At 37.1% G+C, this 24,378-nt stretch overlaps 2 protein-coding genes across 2 annotated transcripts; both read right to left on the reverse strand.

Moving 5' to 3' along the window:
* Positions 1–3,132: 3,132 nt before the first annotated feature.
* Positions 3,133–16,912, reverse strand: ckap2l (cytoskeleton associated protein 2-like). The gene is made up of 9 exons (XM_067571218.1): positions 16,760–16,912; positions 14,709–14,775; positions 14,552–14,609; positions 13,150–14,441; positions 10,432–10,627; positions 9,429–9,587; positions 5,803–5,863; positions 4,677–4,836; positions 3,133–3,703 (listed from the first exon to the last, which is right to left on the reverse strand). The coding sequence occupies exons 1-9, from the start codon at positions 16,797–16,799 to the stop codon at positions 3,388–3,390; spliced, it is 2,349 nt and encodes a 782-aa protein (XP_067427319.1). The 5' UTR covers positions 16,800–16,912; the 3' UTR covers positions 3,133–3,387.
* Positions 16,913–21,546: 4,634 nt separating this feature from the next.
* On the reverse strand, positions 21,547–24,027 carry LOC137168575 (interleukin-1 beta-like). The gene is made up of 5 exons (XM_067571227.1): positions 23,918–24,027; positions 23,133–23,374; positions 22,743–22,907; positions 22,452–22,585; positions 21,547–22,227 (listed from the first exon to the last, which is right to left on the reverse strand). The coding sequence occupies exons 2-5, from the start codon at positions 23,350–23,352 to the stop codon at positions 22,006–22,008; spliced, it is 741 nt and encodes a 246-aa protein (XP_067427328.1). The 5' UTR covers positions 23,353–23,374; positions 23,918–24,027; the 3' UTR covers positions 21,547–22,005.
* Positions 24,028–24,378: the final 351 nt, after the last annotated feature.

A 24,378-nucleotide genomic window follows, 5' to 3' on the forward strand; every position in this document is an offset into this window, starting at 1 on the left:
CTTTTGTTTTCTCTGTGCCTGCAGAAGACCTCAGCCTGACTCTGGCTCTGTCTCCAGTCCTCCTGCCTCACCAGCTCATCCCTTATACCCAGCCTCACGCCCAGCCCAAGCCCCCAGGTTCCCCAGCTACCGGTCCAGACCTTGGCCCCAGAGTCCCAGTTTTACCACCTTGCAAATAAATCCTTTTCCAATCCCACTCGCTGCCTCCTGCCTCGGTGTCTTGCTCGTGGGTTCATTAGCCTAGCCATAACAGTGCCACTCTACAATTGATTTCAAGTAGATATGCTTTCTTGGCATGGCAACATCATTTTAATATTATTACACAATATTATTATACTATTTATAGGATTTCATTACTATTATTTTTGTTTTGTTGTAATTTGTGTTATTCATGATGGTTTGGCAACATTTACTATGTATTTCTGTGCATAAACAACCCATAATTACTACCGGGTCAAATTTGACCCATAACACAACAGATGTAACTTTTTTTTTTTAGTAGGCATTAAAAAAAAGAAAAATGATCAAAATGTGTTTTATTGTATTCAGTGGGCCACTGTAGAGGATGTAATGAAGCCTTGTTTTGATCAGAAAAAATTAAAAGTATATTTCACACATCTAAACTTGAAAACGGGTCAAATTTGACCTTAACACAATAGGAAGGTTAAGACAGATTTGAAAAATTGTGAACCCTTCCTTCAAGTTTTATCCAAGCAGTGACTTGTAGTCAGTTGTTAAAATGTCTCTACAGTTGATATAATATTACAATGTTGGCATGTCCTTGAATTTGTGCAACAAGACGTGATGCATTAGCAAGACAGTTCAACTTAATAGCTTAAAATACCATCTACTGTACGTTGTCACTGCAGAATATTGTCATATATCAACTGAAATGAAACTTCATATAAAAAGTGTCTTGTTAAAAACAGACACTGAATGTCATCATTATCCTGTGAAAAATGGTCTGACAAGATACTTTGTTGTACTGAGAAATATTTTTTGAGGTAATTTTTTGAGGTAATTTTTCATGGTGGCAGCAACTGTGGAAAATGCAACATTTCTGAACTCTTCATACAATACTTTTGGGATGTGTACGTGAGAGTATGGAGGGTTTTAAGGGCCGAAACTAAATATATAAATACATAAATAATTACTTAATTAAATGCTTAAATAATTGAATAAATAAATAACTATATAATAAAATGCTTAAATAAATATATAATTTAATGCTTAATAAATACATAATAAAATGCATAAATAAATTAAAGGTGTAGTCAGTCATTCTGGAGAAAGATTGATATTTGAACTAAACACCCAAACAAAAATTCATGGACGCACATCGCCAAGGCAACGACCAAAAGAGAAATATGGCGGAATCCAGAGTGATGCTTCAGCCGTAGAGCTTCTCACACTTTAATCACGAGCAGAAAAAATATTTTCTCACATGTAATCACAACAGTCCATCCACATCCTCCACCTCTTTCTGGCCTCACCACTTCTTGCGCAATCTGCACTCAGCCTCCCTGTCTGCTAAACAATACATCTGTCAGCTGCAGCTCCTTGGGAACTGAGAGGTCAGCGGCCAGGCAATCTGCCATCATTTGGCTGACTGACAGCAGAAATTTACTAAGCCAAAATAGTTTGCAGCAAGAAATGTATTGTATTGTATTGTATTTATTGATTCACTGATACGGTTAATAGGCTGAAAACACATACGTATACAGCAGGATATTTGTGTGATTTAAACAGCTGCCTGCTCAGATTACACTTCACTAAACACAACAGAAACAGACTTGGAGTGTAAAAAAAAAGCAGTGGGTCTCCATGAGACTGACTGAGATTCAGTGTGGATTGATACATTTAACAAAATGACATCTATTCAGTGAGAAAACTATATATGAAACTATATATTCTATATGAATTGGCCACAGCCTCTCTCTCTCTCCAGTTCCCCAGCCCTCTCCCATCATATTACAGGTGCTGGAGACACCAGTGTCCTCACACAGATAGCTGCTCTGATGACTTCCCCATCCTGTGCATGAGCACAAACACCCCCTGCTGATTGGTTGGAGTGAATTCACTGAATTTCACAAAAAGTGTGTTGGATTACAATCACTACCTTTATCTTTAATACATAAATAGTCAACATAATTCTATTTATATATACTTTCATTCATCCATAGCGTAACTTGCTGCAGTGAAATAAATAAATGTGTCAACTTCATCCATCAAAAGTCAGGGGGTGGGTTAAAGCCTCTGATTGGTGAATGAACAGTATTACAGACCCAGCAGGAACTGGGATCGTGAATACAGCTTCAGCAGCAGATTCATTTTCAACCACCAATCACAGGGCAGACTCCGCCCCCTGACTTTTGATAGATGAAGTAATTTATTTTGTTGCAGCAAGTTACGCTATGGAAAAATGAAAGTACATATAAATAAATACAATTATGAATAGAAAAATAAATGAGTAAGTAAATAAATGAATATACGAATAAATACGTAATTACACAAATGTGCAATTATATATATACAATTGAATAAGTAAATACACAAATAAATTTAACATTTATGTATTTAATGTCTCATTTGTGATTTATTTATGGTGGCAATTAAGCATTAAATTATATAAGTATTTATTCATTTATTTAAGCATTTAATTATATAACAATTTAAATATTTAAATATGCAGTTTTGGCCCTTAAATCCTTCCATATGAAGGAAGCTGATATTTGGCATTATCAGTCCAGCTTTTTATGCGAACTGAAAATGTTGAGACACTACCTGCATGTGATTGAAATCAATTCAGTCAAGAATGTCATCGCTATTATTATTTCTCAGTCACTCGTCTGTCACTTGCACAGCCCTGCAGATCATTTACAGGTGTGACGAAACCCTTCCTGAATTTCATGTCAGGACATAAAACTCCATTTCCATTTAATTCTTACAGAAAGCCCTGCCCTTTTTGTAGCACGTCTTTGAAATTCTATTGCAAACAGGTGCAGGCTTTGGCTTTTCAAGGGTGTGAGTATCCATGGACTGATGTTAGCTGTTGTGTAGGGCACTAAAAGTGTCCACATGCCATATATGGATTAATAAAGCATAAAATATATACTGTATACACTGTACATGTATAGGTTTTTTTTTTAAAAAGGCCTTTTATTTTACAATACTATATACAGGACATTACTTGCAGTGACCTTTACAAAACAGTTCATTGCCTAAAAACAGTCAGGTTCAGTTTTTACAAGGATAAAAGTCAACAAACTCAACAGTTATAAATCCAATAACACCAAAATATGCACATTTTTCTCCCTGTCATGTGAACAATGAAAAATGTATGAATTTTTTCCCTCAATTACAAACTGGTGGAGGTGAGGTAAGCACCTAAGGACTACCATCTTCATCGTAGAAAAGCTTGACCAACACCTTGTCATTAAGTGCTTCGTTCTGCCTGTAGACGTACATCGGTGTGTCGTTAGCGGACGGGCTGGTTTCCCCATCCTTCTGCTCTTCACTTTTATCTTTATCCTCCTCGGCAATTAGGTCATTGTAGGAGGCCACACACAGATCATGGTCCTGGAGGGACGTAGGGTATTGGAGTGAGGCTCTCTCAATTCGCACTGAGCGTCTCACTGGGGTGAAGAAGCGCAACTCCTGGCCATTTATCCGTGCTGGTTCTCTCTGTTGGTGTGCAGGGCCACTGCAGGAAGGAGCGAAAGACAAAAATTCCTAATTTCAGTGGTGGAAGAAGTACTCAGATCCTTTACTTAAGTAAAAGTACCAATACAACAATGTAAAAATACTCCATTACAAGTAAAAGTCCTGCATGAAAAATCCTACTGAAGTAAAAGTACATAAGTATTATCAGCTAAATGTAGTTAAAGTATTGCAGTAAAAGTAGTGGTTTGGTCCCTCTGACTGATATATTATTATATATGACATCATTAGATCATTAATACTGAAGCATCAGTGTTAGAGCAGCATGTTACTGTTGTAGCTGCTGGAGGTGGAGCTAGTTTCAACTACTTCATATACAGTTAGCTAGTTTAGTCCAGTGATTCACAACTTAGGGGTCGGGCCCCTCCAAAGGGTCACCTGATAAATCTGAGGCGTTGTGAGATGATTAATGGGAGAGGAAAGAAGAAAAAACAAAGTTCTGATACACAAATCTGTCTTCAGTTTTTGGACTTTTTCCCTAATCTTTGATCTTTGGTGAAATATTGGATCATTTGACCATTTATTGAAATGAAAACATGTGAGTTTAGAGGGAAAAATCCCTATTTGGCAGAGCTGTTAACAACTCAGACATCTGAAATGTGACCCCGACTACACACTGCTTTTTGTAAGACTTCAAAAGCCAAAAAAGGTTGGAAACCACTGGTTTCATCTTTAACAATGTATTGTATTTTAGAAGCTTGTAATATTACCCATTGTGTCAAATCTTCATCTGAAGAAACTAAAGCTGTCAAATAAATGTAGTGGAGTAGAAAGTATAAAGTAGCATCAAATGGAAATACTCGAAATTCTACTCAAGAACACTACTTGAGTAAATGTACTTATTTAGTTTATTTATTTATCAGTATTTTAACTACTCCACTCAACTAACTGACTGTTAAGAAAAGTGAAATGATTAGTTGCTGGAAGTTGAATCAGTCAGACAGACACACACGTACCCAGGAGTTGCTGTAATCTTGAATTTTACAACAGATGAGTCTCCTTTCTCTCCGCAGATCAAGGCTCTGACAGGTTTAGGAGTCATCATTGGGTCGTTGCTACTCTCAGGAGTGTTTTCCACCGTTCCTGGAATTTCGTCCTCCTCTTTCTCTTTGGATGCTGAAAATTAGTTACAGTCATTTAAAAACCTAATCCCTGTAAGAATTTGCATTTTATTTATATTTCACTTTTCTAATTACAAAATAAATGTAATATTAAAGCTGTATTAATTGATATTGTTGTCCAAAGAGCTGTGAACACAACACTGACAATATCATCTTGCAATGTAAACATGGCAGATGTGACAAATCTAGCAGATACGGAGCAACATTAGCATTTATTTGGAGTCGTGTTCATGTTCAAGAAAAACGTCTAGTTTTACTTTGTTCAACAACAAGCCCCCAACTTTGTCTGTCTGCCGTTTGGCACAGTAGTGAACACTTGGTTTTTGGAGCATTTTGTCGACAATGATGCAGATAAGAGCAGTGAGTAGCAGTAAATTTGAAACCCAAACAATGAGTTAGAGGATGCAAAAATGCTGATTATTGCAGCTTTAAGCTGAGGGGGGGGGGGGGGGGGGGGGGCAGAACGTCACACATAAAATTAGAAAAACAGCACAAGAACAAAGACAAATCTACAATACATGAAATAAATACACTAAAAAACTAAGCTAAGACAGCTAAGAGGCGTGTTGATTCAAATATAGTCAGTTTTGAAGAATGTTTGAGGTGCTGAATTGTATTATGTTATACAGAGAGGTGTTTCTAATATCTACTTTACCCTAATGGATATAAACACTTATGTATGTGTTTTGTGGTAATGTTTTGTATGCTTGACTATTGGCTGCCATTACTATCAAATTACAGCAACCATATAACTTCACTATCAAAAAAATCAAGATAAATGTAACAACTTCTGGCATCTACATTGACAATGATAAATCATCTACTTACAGTACCAATATAAATAAATGATTTCAACATACCGAGGCTGTCACAAACACAGATATCTGAGCGATGTGAGCATTGTAATACAGTAAGTTCATGCTGTGAGTAATCTTAATGGCAAGGCGCGAAGATCAAATACCTTGGATCTCATCCTTTTTCTTCAGAATCTCAAACACCACAGTCCGCAGCTCGTCCACCGGCTTAAATAAAGAACATAAACAACATAAAAATACATAACAATGAGTGTGGCAGGGAATTTGTGGCAACATTGATGTAGATGCATTACAATTTGTTGTTCTGAACAGACATATGATGAGTCTGACTACAAGATAAATGGCGAGCGTCAGCTTGGGCAACGATTATTTTCATTATCGATCAATCTGTTGGTTACTTTCTTGATTAATTCATTAATCGTTTAGTCTACTAAATGTCCGACAATAAAAATAGAAAAATAACTAAAAAGAAAAAAAAGCCTGTTACAATAGCTGTGGCTGGGATTGCATAATGAGGCAGTGATTGTACCATATTAAATAACAACACATACTTGTGAGACTAGAGTTACAGTTTAAATCTTGAGGATATTTCCTGTTATGATGACTGGATATTGCACATCTTCTGACATCAGAGGTATCTGCGTTGACAAGTTGACAAGTCTGAGCCCGATTTAACAGCTGACTAATATATTTATTGGGCTCTAGTTTGAACAGCCAAATTCTCTGCTGGCAGTGATAGTGAATACTCAACTCTCAGGCACTGGGAGAAGCAAAACACCAGTATTTGTTTTGAAGTCGGTCAAGTCTTTTTTGGATTCTGTCGCTTACAATTACAAAGCAAATGTTTCAATAACAAAAGTGAGAATTTGTGTATGACTGGCAGTTTAATTCAAAAAAGTGCTGATATGAGTTAATAATAATACTGGCCAAAATAACATTGTGACAGCAATACAATTAGAGCTGCAACTATTAATCAATTAGTTGCCAACCAATAAATTAATCATCAACTATTTTGATAACTTGAAGAATTTCAAATTCTCTAAAATGTGAATATTGTCCAGTTTCTTTAGTCGTCTATGACAGTAAACTGAATATCTTGAGAACTAACTGTGAACTAATCAACAGATTAACCAATAATGAAAATAATTGTTTGTTGTAGCCCTAAATATTAACTGTCTGTATCATAACATTTGGGGTGGTCAATATTGACAAAATCGAAATATATGATTTTATATTGAGTTATTGATGTATACATAAACACATTGTAATATAGCAAAAATATCAAGAAAATCTGGTGTGAAAGTGTTGAAATAATTTTTTGGCTAATCCAGGGAATCCTAATCCTTTACTGAGAAGTAAAGGTTCTTCATCACATTAATGCAAAAATCCTGTAAATTCAATATTACCATGAAGCAGTCCTGCTCAGTGATTTGTAACATTACAAACAATGGCCTAATAACCTCCATCCTAACCAGAATTATTAAAGAGTAGATATCAGGGCTCGACATTAAGGCTTGTCTGCTCGTCCAGGACAAGTGGATTTTCTTAATAGGACAAGTGGAAGAGAAATTTACCCACCGGACAAGTTAAAAGTCATAAAAAACAAACAAACGTGTCTTCATGTTACATGCAGGGTTTCCCCAACCACTGCCTGCCTAACCCTAACTCTCCCGAAAGAAACAAATAAAAACAAATGTAACTAATACTAGCAGTTCTGTTTGAACACTGTATCCTCGTCTGAGACACAGAGACGAAGGTTACTGTTAACCAACAAACCACCACCGGCTCCTGCTACACAGGTGTTTAAAACAAACAAACTCCCCCGTGCTGAAGCAAGCGGGCAGACTGGAGCCGCTTTTAGGAGACGGACGAATGAATCAAAGGATCATATACTACGTATCAACTGTGCAGCATGAAATAATGTCAGAGAAAAGACATTAAAACTGACATTAGTGTTGTTTTTACCGTCCAGCTCATCAGGTAACAGTAATGTTACTGTAGCTTGATAGTTTGGATAGTTTGACTGCTGATGCATTCACACCATGTGTCATTTGTCCACATTTACTATAATTAACACCATACAAGTAAAAGTTCTGCGCCATGCTCTGTCATATTTTTAAAAAGGAATGTTTTTTTATATTTTCACAGTGAGTGAAGGAATCAGGAGAGAGGAGACAGAAATGAGGAAGCAGGATGTAACGTTAATGGTGTTGAAAGAAAAAAACAAGGATTAAGTAAACACCTGATTCAAAAAAAGAAGAAGGTGCAACTGATTCAAGATTTAAAGGAGGAAAGAGAAACACATAGAAGCAGCCCAGGCGTCAGGTGATGGAGAGACGGGAACACATTTAAAGCAGGAGGCAGAAACAACTGGTACGGTCTGACTTATACCTGTATGTAGATGAATTACTATTCTGGTAAATATTTTTAAAAACATAATCTGTTATCCAAATGTAAACTAAAGGACTAACCAACAAACAAAAGTCAAAGCACGACATTAAAACCTGCTGTAAAAGGATTTACAGATATTTTAATACACTAACACTACACAACAAGTCTATCAACATGTTTTCTCACGCAGTTAGAAAGTTGTTGACCTCAGTAAATGTTGTACAGACAGCACAGTTTCAGTTATTACGAAACACAAAATGCTGATTCATCATTCATCTGACTGATTCATCTGTAGGTCAAACTGTTATCTTGACTTGGCTTCTAGTTTGACCTAATTAATTCCCCATAAATCAGTGTGAAAACTGATTGATTGGTCCATCTATCATCTATAAGGCCTACGTTTATGTATGTGTTAGTAAGTATTGTTAATATTTTTTAAAAATTAGGTAAATATTGTTAATATTTATTTACCTCATTTTTAGTGCGCTTTCTTTTATTTCAGCTCAGTGTAAAGAAATAAACCACGTGACACACCCACTCCATGACAAAACTAATAGTTTCAGGGGGCCTTCTACCCCCCCCCTGAAGAAATTCCTAAGGAAAACACTGTCAATCATCATTATTAAACGTCAGAAGGATGATCAATGATTAATCTATAGAGCTCATATTTAAACAGACTTTACAAAGTGCTTCACAATTCAGGATCAAATGAAAAGATCATTAACAGAAAAGTTATAGCTTTAATAAAATTAATAAATTCAATCATTTATATGTTGACACTGTTTGGATGCTTTTAACTGTTTGTTGTGAAAGGTAAATTTACTTTCCTCAAAAAGTTAATGTCAAGCCCTGGAAATCATAGCCTGGCCAGTTAAAAGTTTTGAGGCTAATAGATATTTGAGAGTTAACAAGACTGCAGACTTTTTTTTGATAAGAATCCCCCAAATTTGAGACCTAGTTATGCACTGAACAGGACATTTAACATTTGACAAATAATCTTGTCAGCGCTCTCTAGAGGACAAACTATGTAATGGCATCCCTGTTTCTCAATGACCTCAAACCTATCATGGCTGAAATTTTATTTTACTTATCAACTGATATATATGCAATACTGATATACTGTCTGTGCTGTATACTGGTTAATAAATGTCTCATGGTGTATTGTGTGTTGTTATATTGCTGGACCCTATAGAACAGTAAATTTTCTGAAAAATCAATTGAGAAATTGTTGGATTAAATAACCCAATGGATGTCCTGTTTTTGGCTAATCTAGTGAATTGAAGTATTGTGTCACACTAATGCAAATGAAAACCCGAATTAAGTAGTGTACAAAAACTTTACCCAAAATATCTCTGATGTTTGAATATCATTGATGTCTTACCTCCAACACTACACGAACAGCTTCTTCAAACATGGGCAGGACATCCAGGTTACCCTCTCGCTCCATCAGGCGGGCCTGACACATCCAGTATTTGGCAAACTTGTGGGACATTGGTGGCAGCCGTGAGAGAACCTCTTTCACCTGGTCTGGGGGACAATCCTGTACATGCAAGGAACGCTCACATCAAACTCATTCACTGAAAGTAAGGGCATCAGTATGCTCCAAACCAAAGTGCTTGGTGGATTAGTTTGTAATGTGAACGCTGTATTTCGGCTGTTTAAGATGAAATAGTTGCTGCCGTGATAACGTTCCACAGTTGTAAAATCCTTGTCCGCGAGTACTACAAATCGCTGTGTGGTGTTTTGGTGTCTGATAAGCCTTTTAATCACATTAATCTGTGGCTCCAACTGAAAGTCATGCAACATTTTTCATTGTCTCATCGGTATTTAAACAACATGCCCCCACGCATTGCAATGCAGCCCCTTGCGTTGTTTTAATGCATGGCAGCTTTTGCTCTGAATGTAGTCTAATGATGCAGAGACAGACTCTGGCGGGAACACATCTGGATGCTCCGGTCAGCTGCTTTCCATGGAAAACGAATGGGATCCATCAACTTGTGTTAACGGATTTGGTGTCTGCATTTTAATTTCCAACAATCATGCCCACTTCACGCTGCCATTGACTAGGAATGCAAATATATTTGTCATATTTCATATGAACAAAAGTGCAACACTATGAACACCTTCAAGGAGAGATTGTCTAAAGGTGTGCACTGCTATCCCCATATGTAAACAATAATTGCAACTCATAACTCTCTATGAAAGTAGGTACCACTATTAAGTTTGGTGACTCAGAACAGGTTTATATAGAACCATCAAACAATGTCAATGCTTATGTGCACCCTACAAAATATGTCCACCACATAACTTTCAGTAAGATGCAACATCCAGTGGGAGATTAGAGAGGCTGAAACAAGAGAAAAACATAATAAAACAACACTTACCTCACCCAGCAATTTTAAGCAGTCAGCCAGGGATCGATCCACTGCATAGATAAGGGAGTGGGCCTCATCCTCCTCCTTCATGTTTACCCAGAAAGGATGAGGCAAGGACACAGTGTGCCTGACCAGAGGTTTAGCTGGCATTGGAGGACGCTTGTAGGAAATGCCTTTGGCTTCTCGCCATGCCTGTAGTTTACTCCTTGACACCAAATAACAGAACAGAGAATACAATTCAAAACTTAATGCTTTATAGTACTTTTTAAAATTTTAGTTTTAATTGGACATACAGCAAAGAGAAACAGGAAATACCTAGTTGTTTTGGACAAGCGAGCCCTGGTTTCTACTTGATAATTAAAAAGGGACAGACCAACTTCTTGGAAATCATTTTGTTAAACCAACCATAGCACATTCTGGTGGAATTTAAATCTCAAAGGCTGAGTATACTTTTGTCTGTTTGTCTTACTTTTGTGTTTTGTTTTTTTAAATAACTAGTCCATTTGTCACTGTTCATTTCTGTGTGATAAGCTTCCACAACGCTGTCCACATGATCCATCGACCAAGCTTATGTGCTGTGAATCTCCATCAATTATCTACAATGGTGATGCAGAAATAAATGGTTTGGGACTCCTCTAATAATGAGCATCTCCCGATACCAATTTCCAATCTGCAATTTAGATCTTCCGACAGCTGCACAGCAACAACGTCATAAAAGCCAATCCAACTGAGACATGTTTGAATCTTTGTTTATATCTTTTTTATAACTTCATGGGAAAATTTACAGCACTTGTTGGAAAACAAGTTGCTGTCCACCCAATACTGATTTGTTTTTTTCATTTTTATTTTTTCTAATCTAATGATACAATAAACTGTACATTTCAAGTCTCTGACTTCCTCAAGACATTTTCAGCTGGGAATGAGTCTCCACTCTTTGTCTCAAACCTTGGCATCGAGTGTGTCAGAGGACAAATAATCTTCGATTCCTAAGAAGAAGAGAGAGACTTGCCTAGATTCCAAAGTTGGTGAGAACAGACTCCTGGCTTGCAGAACTGACTTTCATAACCCTCCCAAGAGACCATTTCTGACCAAACAACCAAAAAGTTACAGCATAAAACTGATCCTGAGGCTATGGAGAAAAACCAAACAACTTTATCATACCAGACCCACATTCCTGAGGACTTTTTGTGAAGCCTCCCTGCAAATCTTAGCCAAACCTAAATTCCATGTGGATTAAATGTCTAATCATTAGCAAGTTATTTAATGTTATTTGTCATGTAAATACAAGAAGAACGGTAGCCTATAACTTTCATAGTTGTGTGACTATCTACTAAGGATATATTAAACTTCTTACTTTATTACCTTTTTACTACATTTAACATTACTGCCCTTTAGAGTTAAATTCCCTTATGTTAAGAGTTAATGAATGTTCAGTAACTATGCAATGTTATTTCAAAATCAACTAAGTGTTTAACTTCTCATCTACCAACCTCATAGACAATCATATTTTAGTAATTAAATTAGATAAGTAGTTGTATTGAAAGAGTGACTTTTCTGTAGTAATAGAAATGTAAAGATATAATGTTTGAAGGATTTCAGGTTGAAGTTTTCTTCTATTATTAAACAATAGTCATATTGAATGTTTTTTTATCTTATGATGTAAGAGTTGTGTTGAATTTATATTTGAATATGTTTCTGAGGGTTTAATCTAATCACATAAGTGTTCACTTTAGTCAGATGTGGATAAGCACGTTAGATAGGAAGTCACCTTGAATTCTTGAAATTACGAAAGTAATGAAATAACTACATTGAATTTATATCTGTTTCTGCAGGTTGTGTTTAACCTCACAGAATTGCTGCTTTAACTCTTGTTAAAATTTATTAAAGGCCTTCTTATTCTTTTTTGTGTTATTCTATGTGGATCATGTATTCTTCAGGCATTTAACTATATAATAAATGTCTGTCTTAATCAAGAAGTTGTTTGCACTCTTCTGAATAATGGTAAGACAATGGTCAATGAATTGGACAAGAACTTATGATTATGAGACTGATTAATTGGTATAATTGAGTACTAGCATTAGTGTTACTACCCGACACTAACAAGGCTAAATCCATGGGGGTTGGTGCCCACAATAACAAGGTAATTATTCATTAATAAAGTATTTATACTCCTATAAATGCTTCGTCAGATTCCTGGTCAAACTGAAGCAGAATTTATCACTTTTGATAACGATACTGAAACACAGGTATCATATTGGCACCAATATAGTAAAATTCAAATATATAACAAAGGCCTGGGTATTGATCCAGCAGTTTGGCGACTGTAGTTACCAAACACAACCCAAGGAAGACAATACAATATGTCGAGTAGGGCTGGGCAATACTACTTAAATCATTATCATGATAATTAGGATACATTTTCTGACATATTAACATATATTTCAACAAATATATCACAATGTGTCTATGCTCTTAAAATAACAAAAATAATCAAACTGATGTTTAAAGCAACTGACCATGTTATACTGTTATGTATCACATCAGACCAAAGTCTTTGTTGCCCGGCCCTGACACTAACTTTCCTTGTCAGTAAAGTGCAAAAGTCACAAACCAAACCTTAACCCACCATCAATGAATGCTGGAAATTCAATGAATCAATGGTGACATATTATGGTTTCATGCTATACAATTATCAGTAGCTGTACTGTTCTTAAATATACTACTTACATTCTCTCCTCCTGGGCAGCGGTCAGTTTCTTTCCCTCCGTCTGGGGAATGACCCTGACTGGGACCTTTGGTGTCTTCATGTCTGTGTTCTTGCCTGAATAGCTGGTGGTCCTGGCAGGCCGTGGCACTGTCTGTGACATTACTGGAGCACTTGTTCTTTTTGCACCTGTCTGTAGCGGAGGGGCTTTTGCTGAACTGCATCCCTTCTTGTTTTCTGTATTTTCACATATCTTGGTTTTCCCTCCCAGCTCAGCCACAGTAGCCCGCGTAACTCCACTGACCGCCCTGAAACTGCACCTGCTCTCTGGCCCCGAGGTGGTTCGGGGGGCAACTTTGCATGGTTGGCCATTTTTCTCCCCTTCAGCCTGAGATCTCTGCTTTGTGGATCTGTGTGTGGGCTGCCCAGCTGATTCAATCGTTTTTGGCACTCCTACTCTTCCCTCTGGCTTGACAAGTGCTGCTCTGCACTTGGAGGAGGTGAATGTTGATTTCGCTCCACTTAATTGTTGACTCTTACAAGATGGTTGAGAATGTTTACCCAAAAGTGGTTTGGAATTAGACTTTTTCTGATCTTGAGTTTTAATCACAGCTCTTGCATTGAGAGAAACAGTGGTTCTCTCATGAGCAGAGTTCTTTAGAGGAGCACGAGGAAATGTTTTCCTCTGAGCCACGGAAGAACTCTTGGAAACAGAAAGTGATGATGAGGTTCTGGGCCGCACCTTGTTGGCAACAGAAGTATTAATGCTCACAGTGTTATCAGTTGCTGTGGCAGAGGTGCGTGTTAAGTTTGATTCTGTATTCCTTGGCTGGATCACAGCAGGAACAAGTCCTGTTCTTGTTTTGACAATGGGGCCGAGACTTATCCTGGTGTTGACTGATGTCATTGGACCTGACCTGGTAACATTTGAGATACTTTTTTTGATTCTGCTATTGGATTTTCCTACAGCTATACAAGAGGCATTGGAAGAGGCTTTGACTGAAGATTGCATTCCTGTTTTTGGCTGCTTTTTTAGATGGCTGGCTACATACAGGTTAGATTTGGAAGACACACTGTATGTATTTGTAAACACTCGATTTTGATTAAGTTTTGGCTGTACTGGGCCACTGGTTGCAGATGAACGATTGACATTCTGCTGTGCAGTCAGGCTGCTGCTTTTTACAATAACTTTGTTAAAAACACCAAATCCTCTTTTAGCTTGATGTTCAGTGGATTGAGGAGCCAGAGTATGAGCTTTTCTGGCTTCATATCTCAGACTGTCAGCTGGAGGATTGTTCTCTTTCCCCTTGACAATCTGTGAAAACAAACAGGGGGAAAACAAGGTGGAGATGTGGTGTGAATTCTGGTATTTCCCTGACAAGATGTGTATACACACTATATAGACTGTATATCCTGTACACCCACCTTTAGTGCAGACATCACAGGTTTCTTAACCTGGCAGTTGTCACAGCTGTTGACACTCCTTAAATAAAGGAGTAAAGTAATTTACCAATGATGTGATAAACAACATTTAGTCAAACATATTATGTGTGAGTTATCATGCAGAGAGTTTATTTCTTACTTGGGGTTGGACACTTTCAGCTTTGCCTTTGCTGCCAAGTATTCCATCAACTTCTGCCTACGCAGCTCTGTGACAGAAAGTAACATAAGAATTTAGCACTGGCTCCAAGACTGACTCTCCATTACACTTAACTATAATTGATTATTACAGCATTTTTATTACAACCAACACTTAAAGGACAAGTTCACATTTTTTCAAGTCTTAAAACAGTCAGGTGCCCAAATTAACATTGAAATAGGTTTTTCTTGCCATAATTGTTCTTCCTGTTCATTTTGGCTATTATAAGATCCCTTAATAGGACACTTAGGATGTAAGTGATGGAGGCCACAAATCCATAAGCCTCCTGTGCAAAAAAGTATTTAAACGTTTATCTGAAGCTAATATAAAGCTTAATAGCAAGTTTGAACAGGAGGAATGATTACAGTGAAGAAAACCTACAGTTCAGTTCCTCTTATTGAATGAGGCAGACAAAACTGACACCTTAACTGATAAAATAAGACCTCCTAACTAATGCAGGTGACTACATACGATAAATGTATGAATAACTGATAAAAACTTCATAGACATTTACTGCCACCTGGATGCAGTCCAGTGATACATTTCTATACCTGTGAAAAATCTAAATTTGGAAAAGAGACTGCATACTATAGCTGAAAAGACTAATCGGTTAATTGATTTATTGATTGACAGACAATTAATCTATAAATAATTTTGATAACTGATACGTTTTTTTTTTTTTAACAGAAACCTTTAAACTAAAGCAAAATTTCCACTGGTTCAAGCTTCTGCAATGATAAATATCTGCTACTTTTATTTTTATCTTTATTATTTACTAAGTTTTATTTATTCAGGAAATCTCATTGAGATCAAGATCTCTTTTGCACGACAGACCTGAGAACAAGTAACATATCCACAGGATCACAATAAAATGCTTCATTCACGTCACAATTATCATACACACTCGCAGACACACTACTTTAAAAAAAAAAAATCACAAACATTGTGAAGAATTATCACCTAGTAAAACTTTACCTAAAACTTCGTCCCTCAGAGGAACAAGTGTTTCTAATTTTAGTCTTACTTTTGTCTAATTAAAATAGCCTATTTAATATCTTTGAGTTTAAATATATTTTCTTAATGTAAGAAATCACCTTGGGCTCTGTAAACCTTTCTGGCAGTTTGAAGAGAAAACAATTAATATATAAAATAACTGGCAGAAAAATCTATTATGAGGATTATTGTTATTTGCAACCCAATTAGCACTTGTCTCGTTCGTTTGGCCACAATATCTGGCTCTGTCCAGCACTGTTCTTTATTTATATGGCAAGCCTACAGTCTTGGCAAATTATGTTGAATATTCAATCTGTTTTAAGCCTGAATTCATGTTCAACTAACCATTATTTTCATTATCGATCAGTCAATCAATCAGTTATTTTCTCGATTAATCACCGTTTCCCAAAGCCCAAGATATTAACCTAAAATGTTATTTTGTCCCAACCAACAGTCCACAACCCAAAGACATCCTAAAAACAGTCAAAACAATTAATCGATTATAAATATAATTCATCCTCTGTCCACTGCAGCTGCAAGTTGGCAGTCCAGCTTTCAACTCTGATGAACCACTTCTACGATCACCAAACACGCTGGGTTTGTAATGTTTATTAATAATATAACGTTATCATTAAGAATGATGAAACAGCTTATAGAAATGGCAGCCGAAACCAAGTATGGTAGTGTTTATCCCCCTCCAGAGTTGATCTTTCTTAGAAGTCCATTACTGGTAACGTATGTCAACGTTAAACATCAGAGATTCAACAATAATAAGGATGCAAGCTAAAGCATCTTCACGGTGGTCTGTCTGACACAAAGTACGCTACTAAATCAGTACTATAACGTTAATTCCCCGTTATATGGTTAGAAATTAAAACGTTTCAGTTTCCTCAGATTTGACGTTACCAATTTGTAACGGTCGCTATGGAGTGTTAGCTAGCTAGGCAAACAATGGTAGCTAACGGTAACTTAGCTCGTTTTAAGCAACTTAACAAGCTAACCTTTTCTGGGAAGTATCGGTACGGTCTCTTCTTCCTCCATATCTATCAGAATTGAATTTCTTCTCTCGCCTTTGTCCAGATAACTTATAAAAACGCCTCGATAGGCTGATTCCGGTAATTTACGGTACGTTAAACTATATTACAACAACAGAACTCGCGCATGCGGTTTGAAATTGCCGGGAGTGAACGCCTTCTCTGCTCTGATTGGACCATTTGAAATTTCCAACCCAACACGCATGCGCAAAAACCTTGCGCTGATTGGAGCAGTTTGTAAACAAAAAGTATGTACAGGTTGTATGCTAGCCAATAATACTAATGCTGATATACTGAGCTCCGTTATAACTCTCTACCCTCTTTTTTTCTCTTCTTTTGTTTTTATTGAATGTGAAAAGCTTATAGCACAATCCTTTTACCCAATATTTTTTATTTTATTATGTCATAATTGAATTAACTGGCACTGTACTTTCCTCTTTTTGTTCTCCATACTTTTTTATATGTTACTGTGTTTTTTTAAATTGGCTGTTTTCAATAAAGTTGAGATGAGAAAATGTAGGCAATTTGATGTAGGTTTGTTCAGCATACAGGTGCTAAAGTATATCAGATATATTAACATTCTATCATCTTTCCATGTTCCATTGCTCTGAAGCATTTTGTAACTACTGTTTTGAAAAGTGCTACACAAATCAAATTATAATTATCATTACATGGTCACTGATGCATTGGTAAATGAATACAAGGTTAATTATGACTACCAGCTGTTAATCAGGGAAAAATTCTGTCACAGTTTTCAGAAATATTGATTGATATTGTGTGATATTCATTGTGTGTTTACTTTGATACTTGCTTCGATACAGAAGTATCAAAAGTAAGAGCACTCATGGCCACTTTCAGAGTGCTATATTATTGTCAGTTATATACCAAATCATTATACTAAATGCATCCACATGTAGGCAGCATTTTAGTATTATAGCTAGTTGGATGATCATAAATTTTGTATTCTGCCAAGTAACTACATCTGTCAAGTAAATGTAGTGGAGTAATAAGGACAATATTTCCTGTGTTTTAGACAAGCCCTGGGCCAAAATTTAGCCTTGAGAGCTTTATTATTTTGGTTTGTATTGTGCTTTCATCATGCATATTCCCTAATATTGTGTTTAATCAAATAACTTCCTGTCACTTGTTGCGTCCTGTTTTATTTTGGTGTTTCCTGTTGACTCCTCTAGGTTGATCATCTGCTTGGCAGGCACCTGAGCTCACTAGTGGGTCTATACAGGCCCGGCCTTTGTTCAGCTCTCTCTCTCTTCACCCTGCTGTAGCAGCACCTTTGTGGTGCTAGGTACCTGGTTTTCAGTTGTACATTCATTCATTTAATTAAATTGACATGCAGTAAACTTCTCTTCTGGTATTGTGTTCTGTTGGAGCGATTCATTGTTTTTGTAATATTTAGTAATTGAACATTTATTTATTTATTTTGTTGTTTTTTTTGTCTTTTGAAGTATATGGCTAAATTAATTTGATTATAACATTTACATTATTATTTTTGTTAATTTGATTACTTGTTAATGCTTTTGTCTTGAAGGTACTGGGCAGCTTGGGCACACAAGGTGAATCTACATATATCAGTAGGCCGGTATAGGACCAGCAGCCACCAGGAAGGGTTTATGGTTTTATCAGGGCAAGAGAGGCTGCAGACACCATTGTTGTTTGTCTGTTTGCATGCTGAATTGGTAAAATAAACCACGCAAAACATCATGCTTGCCTGGACAATGGGCTTATTTTCCCTGCATAAGATCCATTTCTTATGTGTCTCAGTGGCCGTTAGATTTTGAGTTTGTTTTATTTCTTTATTTTTTATTATTTAGTTGAGGATAAATTGCTACTCTCTGTTGTTATTGTTATGATTGTTATTATTCTGTCACAAGTTAAATAGCTCCTTTAAAGTGCACATTTTTATGGGTGGACTTTGTGGAAGTTTGGATTGTGTTTTTGGAGAGCCAGTGGCCTATGGATCTCACCCAAAATCACTAAACGGTATCGGTATGTGGCAAATATTTACTTTAGTCTTCTTGGGGATATAGTTTATCTAGTGGAATGTTTTAGTCATTGTTTCACTTGCTGAATATTGGCAGTTTTAAAAGTTTGTTGGACCTCACTGGAGATATTCATCTGTTCATAAAATCTGATACCTATGCAACAAATGTTTCCCTGTATTTACCGAGTACTGCAAATGGAGAGTGGAAATTAAATGAGACATAAAAGTGTTTGAGACAAAGGAGACAATGTCCGACATCGCATCAAAAGCCAAGAGTGATGCCCTGTCTGTGCCCTCTGTAAAATGGACCATCAAGTTTACTATGAAAGGCTTGGCATTTTATGTAAAAACGTGCCAAGAAAAGAAGTTTTTGAAATGCAAACAAGCCAAGAGGAACATGGAACAAGTGCGTGTCTTGATGGAATACAAATACACTGACAATGTGAAATCAGTGCAATCTCAGTTGGGTAAATTCATTTATATGTATTATGAGGAAGCTAATGACATACATGAATCAATCTTAAATCTGAATTTGTCAGAGGATGATGTTGAAAGGCAAAACATCAGACCAGTAATAAGTAAAACCCAAGCACAAATGACACAAGTGGTTCATGATGCTCAACAAACAGGATGTGAATACTATCTGAACCTAGCATGTAATGATAACACCTGGAATGATACTGTGAACATCATGCAGTAACAGAATGACATCACTGCATTGTTGGTTCAGCAAAATTTATCACCCTCCTTAGTTTCCCTCCTTAGTTTCAATCCTTCATTAGAACTTTTGAAAACTGTGTAGAAGAGCAACTTGTGATTATGTAATCACATTCTTGGAACATTACACCAGGGGTCAGCCAAGAGACCTTTTGAAGAGTTGTCAGCATCTATCCCCTGGTCAGGGATACTAGAGACCTAAATCCCTTCTTGCTGAACATTTTGGCAATGAGTACAAAATTGCTTCTGCTTACATGGACAAAATTCTTAACTGGCCCCTCATTAAAGCAGAGGATGCTAAAGCACTGCAATTATCTTCTCTGTTCCTTTGAGGTTGCTCCAATTTAACACAGCAATCATGATGAGGGAATTGGAAATGCCACCCTACGTCAGAAACATTGGGATAAAACTTCCTTAAAAGCTAAGGGATAAGTGGAGAAATGTTGCATATGATCTGCAGGAACAAAGGGGATGCAGAGCGGTGTTCACTGACCTTGTGACCTTTGTTGAGTCAAGTCAAGTCAAAATGGCCTCTGACCCGCTTTTTGGTAATATTCAGGATTTACAATCTACCAGCCACAGTAAAGCCTCCAATGCTACTCACGCAAAGAAAAAGAGAAATGGAAACCACTAGTTTCACTAGAAACCACTAACCACTAGTATCACTGCAATCAAAGAAAGAAATAAAATCTACACGGACAATAGGATCGAATCCTCTTCTGCCCAAAGCAACCTAAAATGCTGTTTATTTTGCCAACAAAACAGTCACTCTTAAGTTGAAGATGCAACAGGACAAGATAAATTTCATAAAGGAAAATGGAATTTGTTTTGTTGCTCAAAGGTTGGTCACACAAGCAAAGACTGTAGGAGTCATTTGGATTGTAGTGGGTGTCACCAGAAGCATCCATCAGTCATTCACACTGAGGAAAAGGACATAAGTACATCAAATTAGCACAGGAATCTGTGAGGCCTCCACTGACTCTTTCACCTGGACAGTCTGAGACATGTGGTCACATAGGGGCTGGTGACAAGGACAATGCTGTCTTCTCCATTGTTGAACTTCAGGTTAAAAGCCAGATGAGTATAAAAGTTGCGTAGACATATGCATTTTTTTTATCCTGGAAGCTCAGGGACATTCTGCACTGTCAATTTGGCAAAGAGACTTGGCTTGAGAGGCAAAACAGCCAACATTTTTTTGAGAACGATGCTTCAGAAGAAGATTGTGGGCACCATTGTACTTTGGAAATGTCTGGCATGGATATGAATGATTTTATTGAGTTGCCTAATATTTTAACTCAAAGGACTATGCCAGTGTCAAGGTTGAACATCACAAGGCATGACGATGTTGCAAAAAGGACTTACCTGAGGAAAATAAAGCAACATAAAGAGAAACATAAAGATTAATAGCCAAGGTAATAATAATGGGGGCTTGCCCTGGATCTAAACCGAGTCCTTTAGTTTCTGGTTGTTAAGTGGGGTCACCTTTGTGCCCAATATAGCCCCATGAGGTAGTTTGTTGAATTTGCCCAATTAAGTAAGCCGGCTGGTGCTGGAGAGACCAGCACCACTTTCTTATTTTTAGTGTGATAGTCCTGGGGTGGGCCATGGCGTGCCCGGGTGCATCATTGAAGATAATTAGATAAAGTAAGGTAGTAGTCCTGCAGATAGATAGGAACTGGGTTAGTTCTAGAGTAGAGGTTAGACATTCCAAAATCTTGTCTTAAAAGCAGCATGTGGCTGTGTAGTTAAGATATTTTGGGTTTAGTGTTGAACATTCAAAGTAAATCTGTTTCACTTGTTCAATGCTTTTGTAAAATTTAGGAATACTGTTCGGACCATAACTAAGCCGCCATTGGTAATCTTCTGTGTGCACTGGAAATAATAAGAGTTGGAGGAGATTACTACAGACTCAAAAATCATCTTAAGAATGCTGTCTTAAGAACAGCTAATGTCTGTTGTGATACGTCTGTAGTCATATATCCCTGTTTGAGTTGTGACCAAATCCTGAGAGAGCATATTAAACACCTGGATACACAAATTTGATTAAATTAATAGAATTTATTGAAGAGTCTCTGCACATCATTTGAATAATTATTTATAACAGGTTAAATAGTTTTGTAAATAGATAAATAAATATTATAAAAATATATAAATAAATAAATGCATTAACAGTATGATGGCATTCAGCATATTAAATACACACTCACACAGCGTAAGGATGTCACCTTGTGGTGAAACTTGACAATGTCAATACACTTAGTATTTCACTTTCTGTACTTAGTACATACAGTGAATGGACAGTCTGTAAAACTTACAGGAGTCTTTTTAGCAAACAGTGGAAATACTTTTTAAAATCACGACTTTGTTGATGATTGTTTGAATTAAAATAGCTGAATCATAGTATATCTGTTCAATACAAAAATGTTATGTTAAAAAGGGACCAGATTTGCCCCCCAGATGCAGATCCACTCTCCACTTTGTGTATAGTTGGCAGCTTTTAACTCTGACGTTGGATGTTGAAGGTTCGGTAGCGGTTGGCGGTCGCCTGGCACATTTCCAATGGCTTGTTGTCTTGCCCTGCAGTGCTGATGTACCAGTCAGGAAACCGGGCAGACATGAGGGTGCTAATATTCTTCCCAGTGTCCTGTTTGTAGAAGAGAAACCGTACCTTGTCGCTCTCCGAGCTGATACTCGTCAGGCTGTTTTTGTCGTCCACTCGCTGAGGTGAGAAAAGATAAATGTCAGAAAGTTTGACCATCATACTGGAAAAAATTAGTGGCTCAAATCACATGTAAATTTATTTATAAATGTGCAGTGTCCCTTTCAGATGATGATCATTCGGTCACTGTTACAGCTTTGAGAAATGTGGTGCATGCGATAGAGACTACTGTACAGTACTTCAAAGTGTGTAGTCTTTTTTGTGAGATTTATTAAGAGTTTTACCTCCAGATGCAGGGTTGGCTGATCACCATCCTTGTGACACGACAGGTAGAAATCTGTGTCCTTGATGCCTAGAGCCACAGGTCTGGCCACAGTGATAGGTGCAGGGTGCACATACGTCGACATGTTCAAGTGAACTGAGGATTGAACAGAGGATACAGGTTCATTAAAAGCAATATCAGATATCATCCAATCAGGAATGACAGTCTGTTACAGTTGTGATGAAGTCTGCTTGGAGAGGCTGCAGGCACAGTCAGATCCTAACCATCAGATCTAACTGTCACACGCAATTACCTTTGCGGTTTTCACTGCCTCCCTGCAGCATCACAGCTTGGAGCTCCATGGTGTCCTGAAAGAAAACCAAGCTCCTCTTCTGGCTGTCAGTCACAGTGCACGGGTGCACGCCCGTACTGCAGAACTCAACTGGTGGAGCTGACTCACTCTCGAACACAATTTGCTCTGAGGGGAAAAGAGGCCAACAACAAACTTTAAACTCAGCACTCATTTTTGTTTTTAAATTTTCAGTTTCAATCAGCTTTTTTGGAAATTATAAGCAGGTTCATGCAATGACCACTGCAAATAATTTTATAACTCAATTCAGGTATGTTATGTTAACCGCCTAAACAGTTCAGTAAGTCTTTTTCATGCAATAGTGTTGAAATAAGTTGTAATTTGTGCAATTACCCTCTACAATGCTGTCCAGCAAGATGTTGAGCAGGTTTTCATCTCTGAACTCGGTGCTCAGCACTGACTCTGACGTGCTGGCCTTTATCTTCTCTACAGCGATGATGAGGTTGGCTACGCGTTTCATTGTCAGTGGATGATGGGAAATCTCCAAGTCCAGTCCCTTGGTTATCTTGTGGCTCCACATCTCGCTCACGTTGCATCTCATTTCAGATTCCATCTTTTTGTGAATTTAGGAAGATCTGCAGGAAGACAAAGAAATTTCCAGTGTCCATGAATCATTTAACATTTAGGAAAATATAGCAGAAGTTTTATTTCTGCCTTTTTACTAGCATGCCACTATATTTTTATGTAAATAATAATTGTTTCCTCTCTGGTGTAAAGGTTACAGTACATCAATGTCTGTTGTTGCAGTGATTTATCACTACTGCATCAACACTTGACTACAAGAAGCTTATACAGTAATACTGTGATGCATTTATCACTTGGAAATTAATTTTATGTCATTTGATATAATTTAAAAAATCAGTTTTAAAAAATCATTTGTAAGCTGTAGAAAGATCTACAGCTTACAAATGTTGGACGACTTTGGAAACGCAGCATGGTGTAGAATAACTGACATTTTTAGATATAATACAAAGATTTTCATATGACAGCAACAGAATGAATCCTCTATCAGCGTATAATGCCACAACGGGCATCTGAGTGTGTTAAAGAAACTGTAATTTCCTCCATATCAAGACTGTCAAAATCAAAAATAACAATGACAAGAAAAGTCAATTTACCTGTTCAAGTCAGTAGAAAAGAAGTTCTGTTAGTTTGGTTGGTTATCCCAGCAGTTGTTCTGTCACTGTTGTACTGTCTGCTTGTTCTGACTTGTAGAGCTTTTATACACACTTGCCATTCGTCAAAGGAATTTTCCTTCCAAAAAAAGGAAGTGGGACGGCCTTCATTGTTACGCTCACAATACGTTGTGACGAAATCCTGTACTTGCACAATGCACCCATGCACAGGCTCAGGTACAGTGAAATTCAAGTTAATATCAGTGTTAAATATACTGTTTAGGAACGAGATTTGATATATACTATGCAAATCATTTCATGCATTGGTTATACATGTATTGTCTTCTAAAGAATATTTTTATTTTGGAATCATGAAAAACACAATTACACAACATTACATAAGAAACATAACATTTAAGATACATTTCATAAAGGACAATATTATCAGTAGTGTTTCTATCCAC

The sequence above is a fragment of the Thunnus thynnus genome, chromosome 2, assembly GCF_963924715.1.
Source record: "Thunnus thynnus chromosome 2, fThuThy2.1, whole genome shotgun sequence".
In the NCBI taxonomy this organism is placed as follows: domain Eukaryota; kingdom Metazoa; phylum Chordata; class Actinopteri; order Scombriformes; family Scombridae; genus Thunnus; species Thunnus thynnus.